Source organism: Chrysemys picta, chromosome 5, assembly GCF_011386835.1.
Source record: "Chrysemys picta bellii isolate R12L10 chromosome 5, ASM1138683v2, whole genome shotgun sequence".
NCBI lineage: Eukaryota > Metazoa > Chordata > Testudines > Emydidae > Chrysemys > Chrysemys picta.
This window is the reverse complement of record NC_088795.1, coordinates 118,653,173-118,674,380: the sequence shown is the minus strand read 5'-3', so window position 1 is coordinate 118,674,380 and position 21,208 is coordinate 118,653,173. Positions and strand designations below refer to the sequence as shown.

The 21,208-nt window shown below is 39.8% G+C and overlaps 1 protein-coding gene across 11 annotated transcripts in view; it reads right to left on the bottom strand.

Moving 5' to 3' along the window:
- The window catches only part of WFS1 (wolframin ER transmembrane glycoprotein), a 50,621-nt gene that overhangs the window by 2,821 nt on the left and 26,592 nt on the right, over positions 1-21,208 (bottom strand). For 5 of the 11 annotated variants that reach the window (XM_065598201.1, XM_065598200.1, XM_005300272.4 and 2 more), the window contains exons 3-7: positions 15,094-15,176; positions 9,411-9,555; positions 8,383-8,553; positions 7,460-7,543; positions 1,871-2,016 (exon numbers count right to left, since the gene is read on the bottom strand). In XM_065598201.1, coding sequence (XP_065454273.1) covers positions 1,871-2,016; positions 7,460-7,543; positions 8,383-8,553; positions 9,411-9,555; positions 15,094-15,176 — 629 coding nt within the window. Of the gene's footprint in view, positions 1-1,870; positions 2,017-7,459; positions 7,544-8,382; positions 8,554-9,410; positions 9,556-10,131; positions 13,272-15,093; positions 15,177-21,208 lie in introns of those variants that run through there. The other 6 variants (XM_042855493.2, XM_042855491.2, XM_042855492.2 and 3 more) reach the window with 4 other exon arrangements.

Genomic DNA, 21,208 nt, shown 5'->3' with positions numbered 1-21,208 from the left:
AACAAAATGGGGTTTTCTCTGTGACCATTTTTTTGATATTAACTTCATCAGATGAGGCACAGATTATGTTACCTCTCCATTATGATATCTAAAAAGTTTTCAGAAAGGAAGACAAATCTCATCATCAATATGTCATATAATTTTTTTATTAAAAGGCTTCCTAATCTAGCATTCTCTTCAATTAGGTTCCTACTGAAGTGCCCATTGGTATTATAAAGATGAACTACAGTGCTGCAATTCTGTGCCATCTTGTGCCATTCCTTCAGCTGTAAACGGTCCGCTTCTCCAGTGATTCCGTCACGCGCCATGCATTGTTATACACAATGACACTAAGCGATTGTCCATGCGGCAGGTTACTATAAGGCAAGCCAGCGTGTGACTCTGCGGCACGCTGGCTTGCCGCACAGTACTGTCCCATTTGGACATTGCTACAGCCCAGTGAAAGCATGCTAAGCTGTATGCTAAGCCATATTCCAGAACTTTCACAGTGCTGTTGCAGTGTTCTCACAGGACATTAAGCTGGTGCTTGCCACGCAGTAGATTCACACCCTGGCTTGCTATGCAGTAACTTGTCAAGTGGACAAGCCGTAAGTCTTTACAGGTAGTTTGCATTTTTTCCAAAATGTTCCTTCCCAAATAGGTAAGCAAGCAGCTATCAAAAACTATTAGTCCTTTTCAACCTCTATTATTATTGTTATAAGCAGCTAGTACTATTTCATCTCCCTCCCTATGCACAGATCTAGGATTATTCCTTTAACCACAATCAATTATATCACAGAGCCTTTAATATTCCACTTATCCTGCAGGGGATTACCTGCCCAGCAGGGTGACTTGTCAAAGAACACTGGAGTTATTGTAAGAAAAGACATTCCTTTTCTGCAGGACGGATGGAAAGGACCATCTAGAAAGAGATTACATCTCAAGCAATTTTTGAACTAAAAATGCTGGCAAGTGTAGCTTCAGAGCCCCAAAACACCACAAAAAAATTCAGTTTCCATGGTGTGCCAAACATATGCCTTTGTATCAAGTACTTCAGGGAGAGGCCAAGAAGCTTTCAACAGAGATTTATACATCATACTAACTGGGACAGAAAGCCCAGGAAGTTAAGAGTAAGGCTATTCACTGGTGAAGTGTCCCTTCCTAAGTACATCTCCTTCAGAACATTAAGTCAGTTACCTGGAAGCACTAGAGGAGATATAGTCCTTTTTTTGTCCCTTAACATTGAACATGATGTCCAAGGAGGACAAATAAAGAACTGATTTGCTGATGGCAGCATTCTGCTCCCTACCTGCTGCCATTTTGAAATTCAGATCAATGAACGCATGTGTGTCTCAGTTCTCCTGTTTAGATTTTGTTTGTACTGTTTAACAGTGAAGTGTTGGCCTGCGCAAATCACTGCCAGCCAGTTTCATCCTTTAATTCCCTCAGCAACAGAAAGTGAGCTGTCTTACACATCTAGTCCACTGTTGTGTTTTCCCATTTGTATATGCATGTTTACACACTTCATTTGTTTATTTACTGGTCTCTGTAATTAATAAATGCAGATATACATCTAAATAAAAAATATGGCAAAAGAGAGGCATTGTTGTCCTCTGCAAGGTGAGTATGAAGATGTATTGTCATCTTCCAAGAACAATTTTTGTGTTTTCAAAACATCTTCCTTCTAATTTTTATACATATGGCATAAATTATCACACAGTGTATGTGTATATATGCAACTATACACTCTCACAAGTTCTATCAATGATGCTTTTGGGTGACTAGATACAAGTTTTGAAGGTAGATCATTTGAAGGCTATTTTGGCTATAAATAAATTAACTAAGAGTCCTTCAATACATATCACACAATAGGTGCTTAACTAGTTTTCACCTTTAGTCGCAGTGGTAGTTCCTCGGGACTCTTTCCAGCCAATTCATCATCATCATCCTCCTGCACAAACAGGTTAGTTGGGATGATTCCCTTTGCATACTTCTTGGTTATTTCAACAAAATCATCCAAAGCAATATAGTTCTTAGCTGAAGATAAAAAAAAGAGAACTCAAAAATTACGGTATTAGCATCCCATTAATTACAAAGCATGGACCAGCCTTTCTAGGACTGATGTAGAAATTATTTTCCAACAAACTTTGTGCTTATAATATGGAGAAATTGAACTCTTGTTAACAGGTGTTTATTTTGTGATTGTTCAGAGATAGCAAATTAATTTTGGTGGCAATAAGTGGTCACAATACATCAGTATATCACTATAATACACAAATTATAAGAAAGAAGAAATAAAATGAATGAATATGTTCATCTGAAACCAGTACGAAATACATTATATTCCATTTGGTTAGATTGCAAGTATTTCATATTTTGTGTCCAAGTTTCATCAGGATTAAAGCTGCAGTGCAGATATTTTAACCTGTCAAAGATATCTGTATGCTTATTCTAGTGCCCTGCAATTTTATCAGGTTTCAGATCACATTATTTTTTATCTGAAACATAACTATGGCTTTCCCCTCCCTTTATAACATTTTTTGGGTAAAAATAATTAAATTTTCAGTAGCTCTGCCGTATTAAAAAAAGACACAAAGAGCCACAGGAAAAGAACTCCTCAATGTTTAACTGAAAGTCTGCACTGAGTCAGAAGTCAGTTCTCTGGAGAATACATTGCATATATTCCTTTTACATCTAGGAAATCTCATTAACTCAGTAAAATGAGCAATGCCTCATAATTCATACACACAAGACCCCATATCATCTCCCTCTAGCTAATAGTTTTGATGATGTGAGGCTGGATACTATATACTTTTTTTCCAAACATATTGAAGTATATTTATCAGCATACTATGAAGCATCATTAGAAGTGATCTAAACTGAATGGCCAACAAATTGAACATTGCTCATTTACATAATGTAAGCTGGATTTTCTCAGCTTGTCTGTTTACTTATTTACTAATTCTCCAAATATGGAAGCGCACAAATTATTTAAATACACTACATATGCCACTACTTAAATTTAGGCACGCTGGGGACAAAGTGCCACAAGACTGCCGCTGTACACAATAGCAAGGGGAAGGATGATTTTGGTTAAGGACCCCAAGAAACAAATCCCTTACTACTCTGTCAAGCAGTGTCCACCCAAAGTACACCAGACACTTTAGACACGTTCCCTGCTATGAAGAGCTTTGAATCTCAGATAGCACTAAAAGAAAGAGAGAAGACAAGAGTTACACAATTGCATCACCATGAGTTAATATTATCTTTTTTTGAAATGAGAGAGAGAGAGAACACGCGCGTGAGCCTGTGAAGAGAGAGTGTGGGTCTGAGAAATGGTGGAGAGGGAAATGAGTTTCTGAAAAAGGAAAGCTGAAACGGATGGAGGGAGAGAGTTATCAGGGAAAGGACAGGATGAAGAGGAACACGGAGGGTAGAGCATGTGAGGCCCTGCTGCAGGGTGGGATAGTGGGTGAAGGGGTGATTGTAGGCCAGAATAACCAGTCATATAAAGTAATAAATTTCATATTTTTAACTCAGGAATTTGCTATAACGTTATGCTCCCTACAACTTCCCGAAGTTCTGCTGCAGGGGAGCTCAAAGAGTGGGGGCATTTCATAGGCTGCCACTTAGCTCCTTCTATACCAAGAGGGCAAGGAGACTCTCCTCCAGCCCTATGAATGGAATGGAGGTTGGAAGGCCTCGATTAACCCCTGTGAACCTCCTGAGGAGTACTGGGATACAAGATCATGTACACAATTGTCTCAATCGCCTCCTACAGCCTGTCCCAGTCAGTGTAGATTAGCCAGTTTCCATGGTAAACAAGTTTGATGTCAATTATAAGGAAGAATTAATGCCAACTTTCCCCACACACTGAAGCACCTGATATTGCTTCAAATATGAAAGACTTTTGAATGACAAAAACCTACAACAAGCCTCCCACACAGTAAGTTTAGAGAGTCAGCTGACAAAGATATGAAGGCTTGTCTGCTTAATTCTTATCTGAGCACAAGTTGCACATAGGAAATTGAAACAATCGACTAGGAGTTTAAAAGTATAGGATTTAATGTATTTAATTTGTGGCCTTACTGTAATTTTAAAATGTTCTTACATAAAATGCTACATTTTTATAGCAAACTAGCAGCATTCTAGGCATTCTTGGTATAAAGCAAAGGTACAACAACGTAACAAAGCAGCATTGTATACCTTAATCTTCAATCTCACAAGGATATATGTTGATTTGTTTGCATATTTAAAGTGTATATTTTAAAGTAATTAAAGTAATCTTGCACCACCTTATGGAATAGACAGCTTGTCCTGTCAGGACATAGATGGAGACATTTATAAAACAGTTTCTTCTCAGCTGTAAAATGAGAAACAGGAAGGACAACGAAAAAAATTGCCTAGGGAAGTCATGCAATCTCCTTCACTGGAAGTTTTCAAAAAGAGGAGAGGGTTGGAACAGAGCAAAAATCTTTGACAGGACTTCTGGGATACACTGATGGGGAGAGTTCTTAGTTTATAATGCATGGCTGACATATTAAATCAAATGTAATGACATTTACATTCTCAGGCATTGTCCACAGTCAGACAATGTCACCTGTAATTGCCTATATATGCTTCTACTGAGTTCACACCATCTCAAATCTTTGCAAACAGGCTTAAATCAAGCTTCCAAGTGTTGGCAATGCATTAAATCAGAAGAAAACTTGCCTCTGACAAAATGCACAGGGAAGTTAATGACAGGTTTCAGAGTAGCAGCCGTGTTAGTCTGTATCCGCAAAAAGAAGAACAGGAGTACTTGTGGTACCTTAGAGACTAACAAATTTATTAGAGCATAAGTGGGCTGTAGTCCACGAAAGCTTATGCTCTAATAAATTTGTTAGTCTCTAAGGTGCCACAAGTACTCCTGTTCTTCTTTTTAGGGAAGTTAATATTAGCTTGTAATAGCTGCTTCTACTCATGCATGGACAGCCAACTCCATCTCTGGAGAGGAGAGAACAGCCCACCTCCTACTTTAAGTGTTTGATGAAAACTTCTCATTTTTAAATGCCATTAGTAACTTGACACCCAAGTCTCTCTTCAATTGATATTAAAAGCATATGTTGTAGGTTCCACTTTATTATTCAGATTTTTCTTCAGTTTGGTTATGACAAATTCCCTGCCTCCCCCATTTGCAGTAAAAAAAGAAATGTGCACATCAATTTCTGCCTACACTTAACATGCAGGTTCATTTACCCTCCTGTTATTTCATCAGCCATTTAAGCCTTCAGAAAATTACTGACCCCCCTTTCCCCTCCCCCCCCAACACTATGAGCTGCTGAAGGATTCAGAACAAAGTGGCTTGTTTTGCATGTATTTGCTATCAGAATGAAGGCGAAGCACTGATTCAGAAGATCAGCAGCTAAGGGATGGAATGTGCAATAGCATCATCCAATAGATGCCAAAGCAGAAGATTCTCCAACGAACTCAGACCACAGCACACTTTCCAATGGAGAGAGAGAGAAAAAGGAAATGTGGCAGTCTTGGCCCTAAACATTTTTTCAATAAATGGAAATTGGGTCACACTAAGCTCTATGTGGCTCAAGTCCATATGAAAAGTCTGTCAAGGCTGGGAATAAAATTCAGGCCTGACTCCCATCTCTATCCAGAGTATTGTCCTTTCCTCTCTCTTACATGCACCATACTATAGAACTTTTCATAAATATGACAAGTTAATGTAAAAAGCCCCAGTTCATCTTGAGAAAGTTACTTTCAGTGCTGAGTCTCACATATATCTGATCAGTCACAAGCTACCTGGAAGGAGAGGACTACAGTGACACTTATTGAATCTCAACCTGAAGTTTGGGAAGTTTTAGTAGTATATAGTACTAGTTTTTAAACTGTAGGACATTTAAAACAGCCCTAAAAAAGAGTGAGACTGACTTTATATGGATTTTTACATTTTATACATTAGTATGAAAATGGAATTAGAATGGTTCTGTATATGGCCTTAACTGAAGTTTAGGTTTACTACAATGCACTCAGTACAATATGCATTGTTTGTAACTATGTTCCTTGGCCATCTTCGTTTTCAGTCTTTAAATCCTCCTATCGTTTCTTCACATTTTCCTTTTTCAAAAAAAAAAATAGGTAATGTATATGAAGATTAGCAGCTGCAGTGCAATGGTTGGAATACAGGATTGCCATGCTGGATCAAGACCAAGACTCCATGCAGTCTGGCATCCTGTTTGACAGTCCCCGTATCAGAAGCTTCAGAGGAAGAGGTAAACCACATAATTCATAATTATGCATTAACATACCTACATACCCGAAAGGGGAATGAAGGGAAGGGATTATCTTTTTAACACCAAGCAATGGACTGTTGCCTTGCATCCTGAAGGAGGAAGGTTGATATCCCTTATAAACGTGTTTTGTTTTTAAATCCTAGCTAGTGTAATTTTTACTTCCCTTTTTTCAACCCTATGACACCCCGTCCTCGATAATAAAGTATCACAGCTTAATGCTTTGTGGGGACAAATGGATGAGAGTGAGGAGGGTATTTCCTTTCATCGTTTTAAATTTGCTGCCTTTTCATAGAGTCAGGTATCTCTTTGTTCCTGTACTGCAAGAAAGGCTAAACAGAGCACCTTCCTCTACATTGATCATTTTTATCTACCTTTCTATCTCATGTACTAAGCAAGTAGCAGTCCTGATTTAGAGAACTAGTTCGGAGTCGGGTCCTTCCCTCTTCCCTCGCAACAATTTGGAATCTTCATGCCCCAGATCAGAATTTTAAAGCTTAAGCTTATTTTTATTTTAAAACCTGTTAGTTTTCTTCTACAGGTGTCATAAGAGTCGAGCCAGAACTTTTTAACCCATAGAAGACACAGCTTCCTTCTAGCGGTAGCATTTTTACCAGTTAAAAAGTGAATGAGGCTCTCCCTCCTCAGCAAGAGCCAAGACAGTAATAATTTTGATGTGTCTTCAGTTGCTGCTCCTCCCTTTTCAGAACCGAATAGCACTGTGACCTCTCTCGGCTGGGCAGGGCTGGATGACGTGCCCTTCAGACGCCAGGAAAAATCTATCTTACTTGGTCATAAGAAGAAACGTTTCTTCCTTAAATTTAAGCCTGGAGTCCAACAGCTTGAATCTGGGTCTCTTGAGTGATGGGTGAAGACAGCTAATCACAAGGACAGCTTTTTTGGGGCTGGTGGGGTATGGAAGGTCTGTTTAAATCAAGTATTTATGTAGGAGACAAATATTAGAGAGAAATCCTCAGTGAGGGGGTGTGGTTTAACAGTTACAGCTAGGTAACAGAAGCTGAAGAGCTGTGTACATTAAATGCTAAGCTTAAATGCAGTGTAATCAGAAGATAAAAACGTATTAGGTTAACATCCTGTAGTTGAGAAAAAAATTACAGCTGGTGCAAAATTATTTAGCAAAACAAAGCAAAATGAAATCATGGTCATTACATTTCAAAAGGGATGTGTGCACTTACATTCACTGCTTACTAATCGTTCCAGCATTCTTCTTTGCTTCTGTACAGACTTTGGAACTGGGCCAGGTTGTTTTTCACCATCTGCTATATAACAGAAGTTCACAAAGTAGTCATTAAGTGAACAAACTCCAACAAATGTCATTAGCTAAAGTAGCAAAAATATAGAGGACAGTAGCACCTCAAACCAATGAGATAAAGGTTTACACAAGGGCATATGCTACCAGGTCCTACTGTGGCAGAAAACCTCTAAGAAGGCTCTACTTAGGGACAAGCAAAGCTGCCTCCAGAGCAGCTGTGATCCTTAGGGTCCACCACCTGTTTGCAACAACATGACACTGAGTGAGAATCTGCTGAATTCCTTGAAAGAACTGCATAGATTGAGTGGCAACACAAAGATTAGACTAAAAACAGAACTCATTTCATCATGTACTTTTTTGAAAAAGTGGAGGAAAAAGTGGCCGTAACAGTACATTTTGATTTCAGCTACAGCATTAAAAAGAGAAATAGTGTTTAGATCATTAGTATATACTTACTTTGTGATGCATTTTTAAGTTAGTAACTTCAAATATCTGGCAAGATACTCAGAGTGCTTTGTTACTGATAAAATCAAAGTAAATAAGAGTGTTTTTCAAAAACACTGAGTTTTGATTAAAAGGTTAGTCATTTCTAATCTTTGGTGGTTCTCATTGGTACTTAAGTGAGCCACCATGCATAAGCAAAACTCCTGACAGCATATGAATCAGCTTTAATGAGTTAGAGTGAGCAGCTGATAAAGGTCATTATCACAACTATTTTTCCATGAATGGGTTACACACTTATTTATTTTATTTTTTTATATGGTCATTTAGGTTTTAAGTTGTGTTCTGCTTTTAATTTTCGTTTTAGATAGGATCAGTTTCGTATCTGGGGTACTGGATGCCTACCTTCATTGTCAACTTGCCCAACATTCTCCAGCAGTTCAGAAACTGCTAACTGCTTCTTCTTCTTTGGATTTAATTTCCAATACATAACTAAGGCAGCTTTTCTCACAGCTCTCTCCAGATCAGTCTCAGATGATAATTTCTTCACTTCTTGCTCATTCTCAGAAGTGATGCCTCAAGAAAAGAAAGTGTATTAGATATTATCATCCCACATCTCGGGAAGAAGTGATAGACATGCTCACAATTTGTTCTTTTTTTCCCACTTTAGTTCTAAGTTTTTGGACAAGCTGATTCACATGTCATCTTCTCAAGATAACTAAATTTTTCCTACATTGTTCTGTGTTCAGGGTTTACCAACAAAAAATACACATCTTAAAATGTACCGTACACTTTATGGATTGCATAAGATATGTTCCCTGCCACAAAGAGTCTGTAATCTTGCCTGAAGACAAGACACAAGGACAACAATTCAGGTAAAAGATGACATTGATAGAGCACTGGTGATGAGAACAAGGTAGGAAGTATTATGTAAAGAAATGGGTTTCGAGATCAGATACTTGGCAGACATGAGGAAGACTATTCCAAGCGTAGGAAGTGGGATGAAGGAAGGCGTGAATCTTGAAATGGGAGAATATGGTAGAGGGAACCAATTAGGCGAGAGGATTGAGAAGAATAAAGGGAGAATGAGAGGGACAGGAGAAGAGAACAACAGCAGATATGTAGGCGGGGTGTGAAATTAACCTTAAAGGCAAGGATGAAGAGTTTCAATGAGATTTGGTAAGAAATAAGAATCTAATGAAGGAATTCAAGTACATGATTGACACTAATACTTCTATATGCAAAATCATATGTTATTCGTTTAATTAACTACTCCAACATTCTATCAGCAGCTGTTCAAATAATTTTGCTCCAAATATACCCAGATTTTAAAGTATATTTTAACCTGTCTCCCCAATATTTTAATGGATGATTATTTGTAGCTAAAGTACAGACTAAAAATATAAGAGTTAAAGCTCCTAAAGAACCCATACCTCTTCTGTCTGCTAAGCATCTCCGCAACAGTTTGACAGCTTCCCTTCGACCCTGCTTAGCAGCAAGAATCAACCAGTCAACAGCACTACAATTGTTGAGTTCTTCATCCTGTTCTTCTGCTAATTTCAGGTAGTGTTTTCCCATCTGGAAAGAATGGCGAGCAAACAGAATTCCTTAGTTAGTTCAATAGCTATTTAAATATCTTCTGTTCTCTTTATCTCAGCTAGTGAAGGCTATATCTGTGAAGGAGGAGGTCAAATAGGCTGAATTAACATTAAGGCACACAGCTGTAAGTTGTCCTCAGCAAACTGGCAAGAGATCAGGGATCAACTTCCAGAACAAGATACAAGCAGAAGCAATGATTGATTTCTGGCACATTTGATTAAGTAAACAAATGAGTTAACATTAGGTAGTATATGGCTAAATGCAACACTGAATGCTACTAATGCTAGACAGAAGGAGCAGATGCTAAGCTAATTCATTTTTATACAATACAGCTAGATCAACTTTAAAAATGCAAAATGAAGTGCCATAGCAAGGTATCAGTGATGGACAGGAATTTAGACGAAGTAATCTCTGTAGAGGGCCTTGAGATGGTTGTTCTCAACTTTTTTGGGGTCAGGACACATTTGAAAATATTTACGGCCTGTTGTGACCCAGTACATAATTTGGGGGTGCAGGCCCTGGGGTGGTTTCAGTCATGTCCTGCCCCGCACTCACCTCATAGTAGCAGCTCCTGTTCTGTGAGGCTGGCTGGGCTTGGCTCTCCAGTCCAGGCATTGGAACCTCCACGGTTGCACCGCAGGTCCGCCCCCCTGACTGGACCAACTTTGTATGAGCGGAGTTGTGACCTGGCTCATGGGGTTGCAGTGCAACTCACTCAAATTTGGCCTACCCTCCATCATGATGGTTGAGTGTGGAGGAGATCATCATGTTGATGGTTACACATGAAAGGAAAATAAATGCAACCCCCTAGAGTATACCATTATGAACCCCAAAATACTGAATCTATGCTGTAGAACTGAATTGCTAATAATTAAACTTTTGAATGATTCTGCAGTGCTAAACATCACCACCTTACAAAAAACCTGACCTTTCTTGGCAGATTAGCAGGTCTGACTTGGGCCCCAATTCTCAGGTTGGATGGACACAGGTGGATTCTTACACTACCAATCCACACAGATCCAGTTGCAGGATGAGGACCTTTGTGATTAAATGTACACTACATAAAATTGAAGCTACCAGAAAAGATGCAAATAGGCAAGAGAAACTCAGACCAAGTAAACCAAACTGATAGTGTACAATCACTACCATGGCATATTTCAACTCAATGAAGTGGAAAAGCACATTGATGCAGTAGCAGATGACAGAAGAGAGTAAATGGCAGAAAGTCAAGAATGTAGCTTAGGTACAAGTACCATACTGGCAGTTTGTCATCACCGTAGACAGCGTTAGCAAGATTTATAGGGAAGTTATTGTGTCAATAAAACCTGTCCCAAGAACAGCTATTCCTACAGTGTGTTTATATTTATAGCCATCCCAAAACAGCAGCACTTAATACAGCTCCTCTACACATATCCCATAGTCCCAGAAACTGATATCTACCACACAAATCATGGAATCAGCCATAAGAATGACTATTTCACAAGGAACCACAGCCTAATACTTGGGTTTTGCGATAGAGCTTTCTGTTTAAGGTACAGTAGCAGCATCTGTAAGTAGCTACCTTCTGAAGAGAACATTTTACCCTTATTTTGGTTCTAAAGATACATAAGCTCTTGGAATTAATGGGTTTTTTTTAAATTAACAGAAAAACCAGAGCAACTATATTTAGTCTTTCCATGAAACTGCACTGAAAGATGCTATATGCTAGGCTGTGATCTGTCCTTTCTGAATGAGTATTGTGCAACAGTGGCTTTAAAATGAGATTGGTGATAAAACTTTTGCACAAATATTTTCATTTTAAAGTTACCAAAATTTAAAATGGCTAGAAGCCTTTTGACTCGAGGGGATTATAGAATATCCATTCCTGCTCATTCCAGCTTATCAGGTGGTTTTAATGTTAACTTGAGGATGCTCTTTGTTTAGATCGTGAGCTAAAACTGGGAGGCAGAAAGAGGTACTTAGAATCAAATTAACAGTGTACATCTTCAGGTTACTCCTCTAACATGAGCGCTCACTCCCTCATATCGCTGTGTTCTGCTAACTGAAATAGAGTGGTCACAACCAGTCAAGAGTGCAGAGACCCTGTACAGTAACAGACATCACTGCCTCTTCTCCATTATGCAGCTCTGACTCTGGGTGTCTCATCTGCATAATTACTATACAGGTATTTTTCCATAAAAGTACTGTACGCAAATCCCTGTAACAGAGTCTGAGACACACAGAGTGCAGGGTTATTTCAGTATAACCTTACAGTGATTTGTCCAAGTTCCTGAATTGAGTGATATTTTTCTAGTCAATTTTTTAGGCCATAAGCAAGCTACAAATACCACCACCTCAGCTTTTCACTCACTTCTGCTGAAGATGCACTCTCTCCACCCTGCCCCACCCACATAATGGACACACTCTTGGCTATCAAACTGCCAAGAATGAATCTATTTAAATATTTTAAACAAGATTTTTTTTTAATCTCGTTTTCCTCCTTCCTCTTGTCCCTCTCCACTGGACAATAGAGCTCCAACTTCCTAACTATTTTTTTTTGTTTATTTTGAGACGAACACAATTAAACTTGAAAACATACTGTTATCTTCAAGACAAGAGCCTTATTGACATGTAGGCATCAGAGGAGGGGGAATAAGGGTGGAGAGAACCAGGAAAGGTAGAGAGATTTCAGGTTTTGTTTTTTTTAAAACCAATTATCGTCTCTGCATTTTGACAGCCCATTTTGCTTGTTATTGCTCAACTTTCATTTAAAAATGTTTAAAGCTGCAGTGCAACGGTAACATCTTCCTGACAAGAATGCAAAGCCCATATTCTAGGTTAATAAACTCCTAGGATGATAGCCAGTTTATTAGTCCAGAATCTCATTAACGGGGACTGTGGCTTGCTGTTATTTAAACAGGTTTTGATTTTATAGAAGAAAACAGAGAAGGATTTTCCAGCAGTAACACAGGGGTTCTGTTTATATATTTCTTACACTTCATGATTCCTGTTCCCGTTTACACAGGGTCATCCGTGCCCACGACTCTGGGTCACTCCTTCCAAACCCCTGTGTTCTGTCTTGGAGTTCCAGTCTTTTCTCTTCAAATTTCCCTTAAAGTCTCTTATTGTATCCTCAGTCTAATATATCCTTTCTTGCTGTCCTCTTCCTCCCATGCTTTCTTTAATGGTTGTTCTTCTCCCATTCTTATCATATGTCCAGCCTATTGCTAGGAGTCCCAAGTTCATCTTGCCCCTAATTTCTTCCATGTACACTGTCTACGCTCTGCTTGCCTGTCATTCTCCTCAGTATATTATTTTCTACTACCAGTGTCTTCTCCCCCCCCCACTCCCCCATCTCCATAAGACCTACTGTTTCCAAACCATACAGCAGGCAGGGATAAACACACACAAGATACAATTTTGCCTTCAGTTTGTTCCTTAATTGCTGGTTCCACAATACTCCTACCACCTTTTTCACGGTCACCCAGGCACAGTGGGTTCTTTTCAGTTTTCAAGATCTCTTCAGGATGGCACTGTGTAGTTCTCAAGTACACAAATTCTTCTGATTCAGCTTCTCTCCTGAAACTTCAGTCAACTGCTTCTCTTCTTCCATCTGCCTACATGCATAGGCACTTCAGTTTTCTTTGGGTTCACCTTCAAATCATGATCTTCAAACAGATGTCCATTCTGATACCATATTTACCAATTCCTCTTTGCTGTCAGCCAGAATGGACAAATCATCAACACGTTAGTTTTCTCTGTGTCTCCACAAGCTTTACTCGCCTACTATTTTGGCTTACATATTTCTTAAGCAACTAGAAATTACAGGTTTTTGTTCTTTGCTGGAATTGGAACCAAACTGAGGGTTCTGGTGGCAAGGATCCTCCAAGTTCAAAATACCATTACCCACAAAGGTGTTTGCTGTTTCAGAGGCTAGGAACTCTTCAGACTGATCCCTTTTTGAGGCTGCCCTCAAATACGAGGTCTGAAGTATATGGGTGAGTGTGCAGGATGTTTGCACCAGTTCTAGAGATAATTATTATTATTTTACTATTCTGTTGGGATATCTCTCAGTGCAGTAGCACTCAATTCTCACTCCTGACCCCCACCTCCAATTTTTTTTTAAATGTCATTGCATCTCAGCTTAGAAGGACCATTTGTGAGGGTGAGATGACAGTTCAGTCTCAGTGTCGTTCAGGCCTTATCTATACTAAATTAGCACATCTGTTTGACCATATACATGTTTCTACTGATTTAATTTAAGTCAGTAATTTAACAAGTTTAGCAGAAGTGATTTAAAGTGAGGATTAAACTAGTTTAAGTGCAACTCCATTAGGTGTTTGTATCGGTTTATTTAGAATTTTAAACTGATCTAATGAAATCGATGCAATTTTTTAGTATAGAAAAACCGTAAAACTGCTAACAAATACCTTCAGGGACAGAACTAAGATCGACTCAATTCTCATAGGCAATTGAACAGCCAAATGGTAGCTAGTTTCAGTACCTAAAGGGTTTTTAAAAATGCATTTATTCAGCATAGATGGGGAAAGTTACAGAAAGAGCTCAACCCTGTATATATGAATGCCCTTACTAATCCACCAGGAAACATACTTTGTACATTTTCAAATGGCTCAAGGTTGGTGCTGTTGAGTCATTTGCAAACCTTGAAACAACTCAGAATTACTGTGTTTATAGCATTCCTCTAGTATTAGTCATTATTTATATAGTCACAGCGCCCAAGAGCCGTAGTGCTGAATGAGGTTTGCATTTTGTTCCAATGGTGGTAAATTAAAATCAAAACAGTATCCAATAGTCACTATATGGACACTTCCCTCTTATCTCATTGTATTAGACACTGAACAAAAAACAAATGACACTCCCTGCCCCAAGATGCTTACAATCTATAATTAACTTTCAAATCTACCCCAAAGGCTGATAAATATTTTATTTTTAATTTATATCAGATTTCCCAGGTTCCAGTCCAGTATCAGCCTTTGGGGTAGATGTGAAAGTTAATTATAGATTGTAAGCATCTTGGGGCAGGGAGTGTCATTTCGTTTTTTGTCCAGTGTCTAATACAATGAGATAAGAGGGAAGTGTCCATATAATGACTATTGGATACTGTTTTGATTTTAATTTACCACCATTGGAACAAAATGCAAACCTCATTCAGCACTACGGCTCTTAGGCGCTGTGACTATATAAATAAATATATAAATTTCTCCAGGCCAAGGAGCTATTTGGCATCATCTCACTTTGAACAATTTAAAATTCTAACAGAGGATGTGGTTCAACTGAACCATTTTTGGAAGAGAACTCCACAAGAGTTGGAAGTGTGTAGTAACGTTTTCTGACTTTAAACCACAACAATGCTGGATGAAGTTTCGCCAGTGTTCAGAGATGTTCAAAGCTGTTTGCAGTGCTCTCTGCAGATATGATTTCGGATACAGCTAACAAACGTTTTATTTTATTTATCTATAGTCAATAAATGGCCTCTAAAGAGTATAAAAAAAGTAGTGACAAAAAGTATAAAATTACCTCCGTCTGGGCTTTTGGTTCTCCAGCTTTGGCCTTTTCAAACAGATCCTCAAAGAGTACTTCAGGTTCTTCTTTCATGGCTTCTACAAAGCAACCCAAGAACAAAACTGATTTATTAGCAATACTCAGTGATTTTCTTCAGTCCTCAGTGCATTTGGCTGGAGAATTCAAGGAGCACATCTAAATGTAGAGCATGATGTTTTATAGGAACAGCAATGCAGTTCTAGCAAGTTATTACATTTATAGCTGTAATTATTCAAACCTTAATAATTTTCACTGGAATGTTACTCAAGATGCAACATTTCTATTTAAAAAATCCTTTAAGATAATATGAAATTAAATTATGTTAACCAAGATGTGTCTCAGAAAACTTAAGTTTTATTTGGCATCCCTTACAAATAGTAACACATATTGTTAACACTATCCCAACTACTTATATAGGATAAAATTGTCAATTAGAAAAGTTTTCATTCTATGTGGTAAGTATCTGCATTTGTATTTAACAATACTATGGCTTGTCTGTATTAATAATCATCTTGTCACTGTTCAAAACCAATAAGAAAAAAACAGAACAAAAAAAATCCAGAAGAGTTCCTGAGTCCTTAGGGAATTTGTTCTTTTTGGGCAGAAACAGGGCCTTTCAGAGTGTTTTGAATCTGAGGAATGAGAAGCTACTCTTCAAAAACACATTCAGTGCATTTGAAAGATCAGTTTTTTAATCCTTGGAGTAAATGAAACACCAGTATCAATGTCTTTTTCTTTTTAAACAACTCATTGTTTTGTATCCTGTCCCACATTTCTGTTTGCCTCCCCATTCTTTTCCACGTTTACCAGATCAAAGTGATTTTTAGCTTTCATTCCTAAAAAGAAAAACAACAATGCTGTCCACGTATCCCGCCAAAAACAAGGTAATCAGATTTTTGCATGATTGTAACTCATTTTGTGTTTATTAGGAATCACATGACCTGATTTATCTTGTGAATGATGAGTTACTGCCTTCTACTTTCTTGGAAAAGTTGAAGCTTGGCAGAACTGCGAAAGCTCTGTGAGGATGCATCTTAAAAATTCTCGCTAATTTGATTTCAAATATCAAGCATCAAAATTTAGACGCTCAATATTCATACGAGTGAGAGAGATTAGGGTGGGGAGGGGAAAAAAGAGTTGGAAAAATTACCACTAATTCACAGGAAGTAAAGCACCTTTACTAGCCAGCCCAGAACTGTAGCCTAGAACTGGATGGAAAGAGTTTCCAAAAAAATTTCTAGTTACTCATTGGGATGAAACAGACCTTTCAACATTTGTCATGACCAGGGCCGGCTCCAGGCACCAGCCCACCAAACTTGTGCTTGGGGCAGCACCTGGAGGGGGGCGGCGCGGCGCTCCGGCCGCCGGGGACAGCGGAGCCCCGCGCCGCCCTCCCCCCGGCGCTCTGGCCGCCGGGGAGAGCGGAGCCCCGACCGGGGCTCGCCGCCCTCCCCCCGGCGCTCTGGCCGCCGGGGAGAGCGGAGCCCCGACTGGGGCTCGCCGCCGGGGAGAGCGGAGCCCCGACTGGGGCTCGCCGCCCTCCCCCCGGCGCTCTGGCCGCCCTCCCCTGCCGCGCTGGGGGGCGGCCGGAGGCTTTTTTGCCTGGGGCAGCAAAAAAGCCAGAGCCGGCCCTGGTCATGACAAATGAAAGACCTGCCCACCCCCAGAACAGCCAATAGCCCAGTGGTTAGGGTACTCACCTGGGATGTGGGACATCAAGGTTCAAGTCCTTGCTTTGCCTAACTTGTATCAGGGACTTGAACCTGGGTTGTCTCCCATAATCCAGGTGAGTGCCCTAACCACTAGGCTATTGGCTATTCTGGGGGCTCTCTCTCCATCTGACCCACACAGCCTTCCTGTTGAAAGTTTTGTAGAAATTCGTTCACAGATTCCAAGGCCAGAAGGGATCATTGTGCTCACAGGACACAGAGCTTCCCCAAAATAATTCTGAGAGCATATCTTTTAGAAAAAACATTCCATCTTGAATTTAAAATCGTCAGTGATGAAGAATCCACCAAAACTCTTCATAAACTGTTCCAATGGTTAATTACCCTCACTGTTAAAAATTTACATCTTATTTCCAGTCCGAATCTGTTGAGCTCCAACTAGCAACCACTGGATTGTGTTATACCCTTTTTTGCTAGATTGAAGAGCCCATTATCAAATATTTGTTCCCCATGTAGATACTTATAGATTGTAATCAAGTCACCTCTTGATCGATCGATGCAGCAGTGTTGATTTAGCAGGTCTGGTGAAGATAGTGCTCTCCCATTGACTTCAGTAGTCCACCTCCCCAAGAGGCAGAAGGTAAGTTGGCGGGAAAGCGTCTCCCACCAACATAGCATGGTGTAGAAACCACGTTAGGTCAACGTAAGCTAGGTCGCTTATGGGGGTGATTTTTTCACCTCCAAGCGACGTAGCTTACATCGATTTAAGCAGCAGTGTAGACCAAGCCTAAAACAAATTTTCGAATCCTTTAATAGTCCTTGTGGATCTTCTCTGACTCCTCTTCAATTTATCAACATCGTTCTTGAATTGTGTGCACCAGAACTGGACACAGTATTCCAGCAGCGGTCGCACCAGTTTCAAAATAACCTCTACTTCTACTCAAGATTCCCATTTATGCATCCCAAGACTGCATTAGCTTTTCTGGCCAGAATCATTCTGGGAAGCTCATGGTCAGCTGATTATTCGCCATGACTTCCAAATCTCTTTCAGAGTCCCTGCTTCCCAGGATAGAGTCCCCCATCCTATAAGTATGGCCTACATTCTTTGTTCCTAGATGGATACATTTACATTTAGCTGCATTAAAACGCATATTGTTCACTTGCGCCCAGTTTACCAAATGATCCAGATCGCTCTGAATCAGTGAACTATTCTCTTTATTATTTACCACTCTCCCAGTTTTTGTGTCATCTGCAAATTTTATCAGTGATTATTTTATAATTTCTTCCAAGTCATTGATAAAACTGAAATAGTGTAGGGTCAAGAACTGATTCCAGCAGGACTTCACTGGAAATACACCCACTCGATGACGAGTCCCCATTTACAATTAAATTTTGAGATCTGCTAGCCAAATTTTAATCCATTTAATGTTTACCATATTATTTTTATATCATTCTTGTTTTTTTAAGCAAAATGTCGTGTGATACCAAGTCAAATCTTTGGAGAAGGATAAGTATATATCATGGTAACACTATTAGCTATATCAACCAAACCCATAATCTTATTTAAAAAAAAAAATCAAGTTAGTTTGGCAGGATCTATTTTGCATAATTTGCATTAGTTACTCTTCCTTTAATTCTTTATTAATTGAGTCCTAAAATCAGCCGCTCCATTAGCTTGCCAGGGATCAGTGTTAGACTGACAGGCCTATAATTCCCCAGGTCAGCCCATTTACCCTTTTTAAAAATTGGTACAACATTGGCTTTCTTCCAGTCTTCTGGAAATTCCTCAGTTCTCCACAACTTATTGAAAATCAACATTAATGGACGAGCAAGCTCCTCCACCAACTCTTTTAAAACTCCTGATGCAGTGGACCTGCTGATTTTAAAATGTCTAACTTCAGTAGCTGCTGTTTAACATCCTTCAGAGATACTAGTGGAATAGAAAGTATTATCACCATATGATTAGACTACCTAATCTTTCCCCCCCCTCAAATACAGAACAGAAATGTTTATTGAACACTTCTGTCTTTTCAGTATTATCATCAAAAATTCTACCACCATTTTCATCTAGTAATAGACCAATATCACTGCTGGATTCTTTTTGTTCCTAACATATTTTAAAAACTCCTCTTTATTGTCCCTTAACTCTGCTGGCCACAGATTTCTCTTAATGTCTCTTGGCTTCCCTTACCAATTTCCTACAATTCTTAACTCCTGATATATACTCATTACTATTAACTTCTCCTTTGTTATATATTTTTCAATAGCTGCCTTCACTTTGCCTCTAAACCAGGCCAATTTTTTAACCAACATGGCCCTCCTTCCTCAACTGAGGGATTGTAGCTTTTTGGGTATCTAGTAAGGTTCTTAAATGATTCCCAATTATCATTCAAATTTTTCTGATTACGTTATTCCTCCTAGATGATCTGGCTCTCAATTGTTTTTAGCGTTGTACAATTGGCCCTATTCAAGCACCAAGTATATGTATTACTGCTCTGGACTTTACTCTACTTGCTTATTATAAATGTGATCAAGTCATGATCACTTGTACCTAAACTACTGTTGAGAGCAAAGACATATTTTGGCTTATAGAAGCCTGCTGTGAATTTTAAAACTGTTCTGATAATATTTAACAGAGTAAACATAGGTAAAACTGCACATGTAAGAAATTGCAGAATAATCACATCTGTGAATTAAAAATAGATAAAGTCATTAGAAAGCTAGAAAAGATGGGTTTGAAATAATGCTAGACCTGTACTGACAGGGAAGTAATGTTAACATGGAAATGAGACACTAATACAGATGTATAAGAAAAGATAAAAAAAGTTATAAATTTTGAGTAACAAAGGGAGATTGAAGCTGTATTGTCCAGTACTGGAGGTGACTGAGGAGATCGTACTGATGAGCTTTCCACTTGTAAGTAATTGATTACCACTTGCTGAAAGGTTTGCCTTAATAAAGATTTGTTAAACCCATCTGCTGAATAAGGGAGTCTCAATCCAACATCACAATGAACCAGGCAGTTTGCAAATTGGGCTAACAGCCAGTATCCAAGGGACCACGACTTAAGTAGGGTTACCATATTTTGTGCCTCCAAATGGAGGACACTCCACGGCCCAAGGCCCCGCCCCAGCCCCGCCCAACCCCTCCCCCTCCCCAAAGTCTCCGCCCCCTCCCCTGCTTCCCGCGAATATTTGATTCGCGGGAAGCCTGAAGCAGGTAAGGAGGGTGTGGGGGGAGGAGGCGCGGCCCAGGCTGGCCCCCCGGCGTTTCCAGCCTGGGTCAGCTCGGGCCCTGGGGTGCCGGCCCCGGCCGACCACCCCCGGCCCGCCCAGCACTGCCGGCGGCCCGGCCCGGCTCCCCGCCGGCCCGGCTCCCCCGGCTCCCCGCCGGCCCGGCTCCCAAAAGCCGGACATGTCCGGGAAAATCCGGACGTATGGTAACCCTAGACTTAAGGTATTGATGGGGTTTAAGTGACAATGGAATCACTGGGGAGATATGTAAATGAATATCTGGCCAGACATGGTAAGGGTCCACTTAAGGAGGTGGACATTCTCAAAAGGCAGAATCTGTTTGAAGTGGTGGCTGACATGCTTGAAAGCAACTTTTCTGGCAACCAAACGGTTGTTTGTTGAGGGTTGGGTAATGACAGCCAGAGCTTTTGTGAAGCAAAATGAAGCACTGACACTAGAATGCAGAAAGAAATAAAACGTAAGTTAAAGAAATGCAGAAGGGTGAGAGACAAGAACTGAGAGACAAGGCCACTGAGCTACGGGGTGCTACAGTGTACAAGTTGAGGCTTTGATTGAGAAAGCTCTGGAACCTGAGTCTCTCAAGGAGCAGAACGGGGTTCTGCAAGCACTGCTGGAAACAGTGCCATTGAAGAATACAGAACTGACAGGCGCTCTTAAATCAGTGAGACTTTTGGAAGGAGAAATCATTAATGTGGACAGTGCTGTATTGTCTAGGGCACAACCACCTCCTTATATTCCACTTTTTTCCTTCCTTAAGTAATCTGGACTCTAAAGCTGTCCCTATGACACTTACAATTCACATCCACAGTCCAAACAATTGGGGTGGTACATGTACAGAGATGAAGGTTAAAAATTTTCATCAGAGGAGATATTAGACATAATTAAAGAAATAGGACCTTGTCCCAGAACCAGGGGCATAGAGGAATTGATAAAGCAGCTTATGAACACTAGAAAGTAGGTTGAATTTTGTGATCTCAAGACTAGAGAAGACTGGTTGAGAATTTTATAGAAAGGAGTTGGCTCTGAGAACTGGGGAGGGGAGGGGGAAAGAGGGGTAAGTTCAATAGAAAAAAAATGAACAGCAGCAGCAAACAGGGCTAGAAAAAGAACAGTTTAAGTGTCACAACTTACTGATATCTAAGTTGGTAAAGACTCTGAAAAGAAATCAAA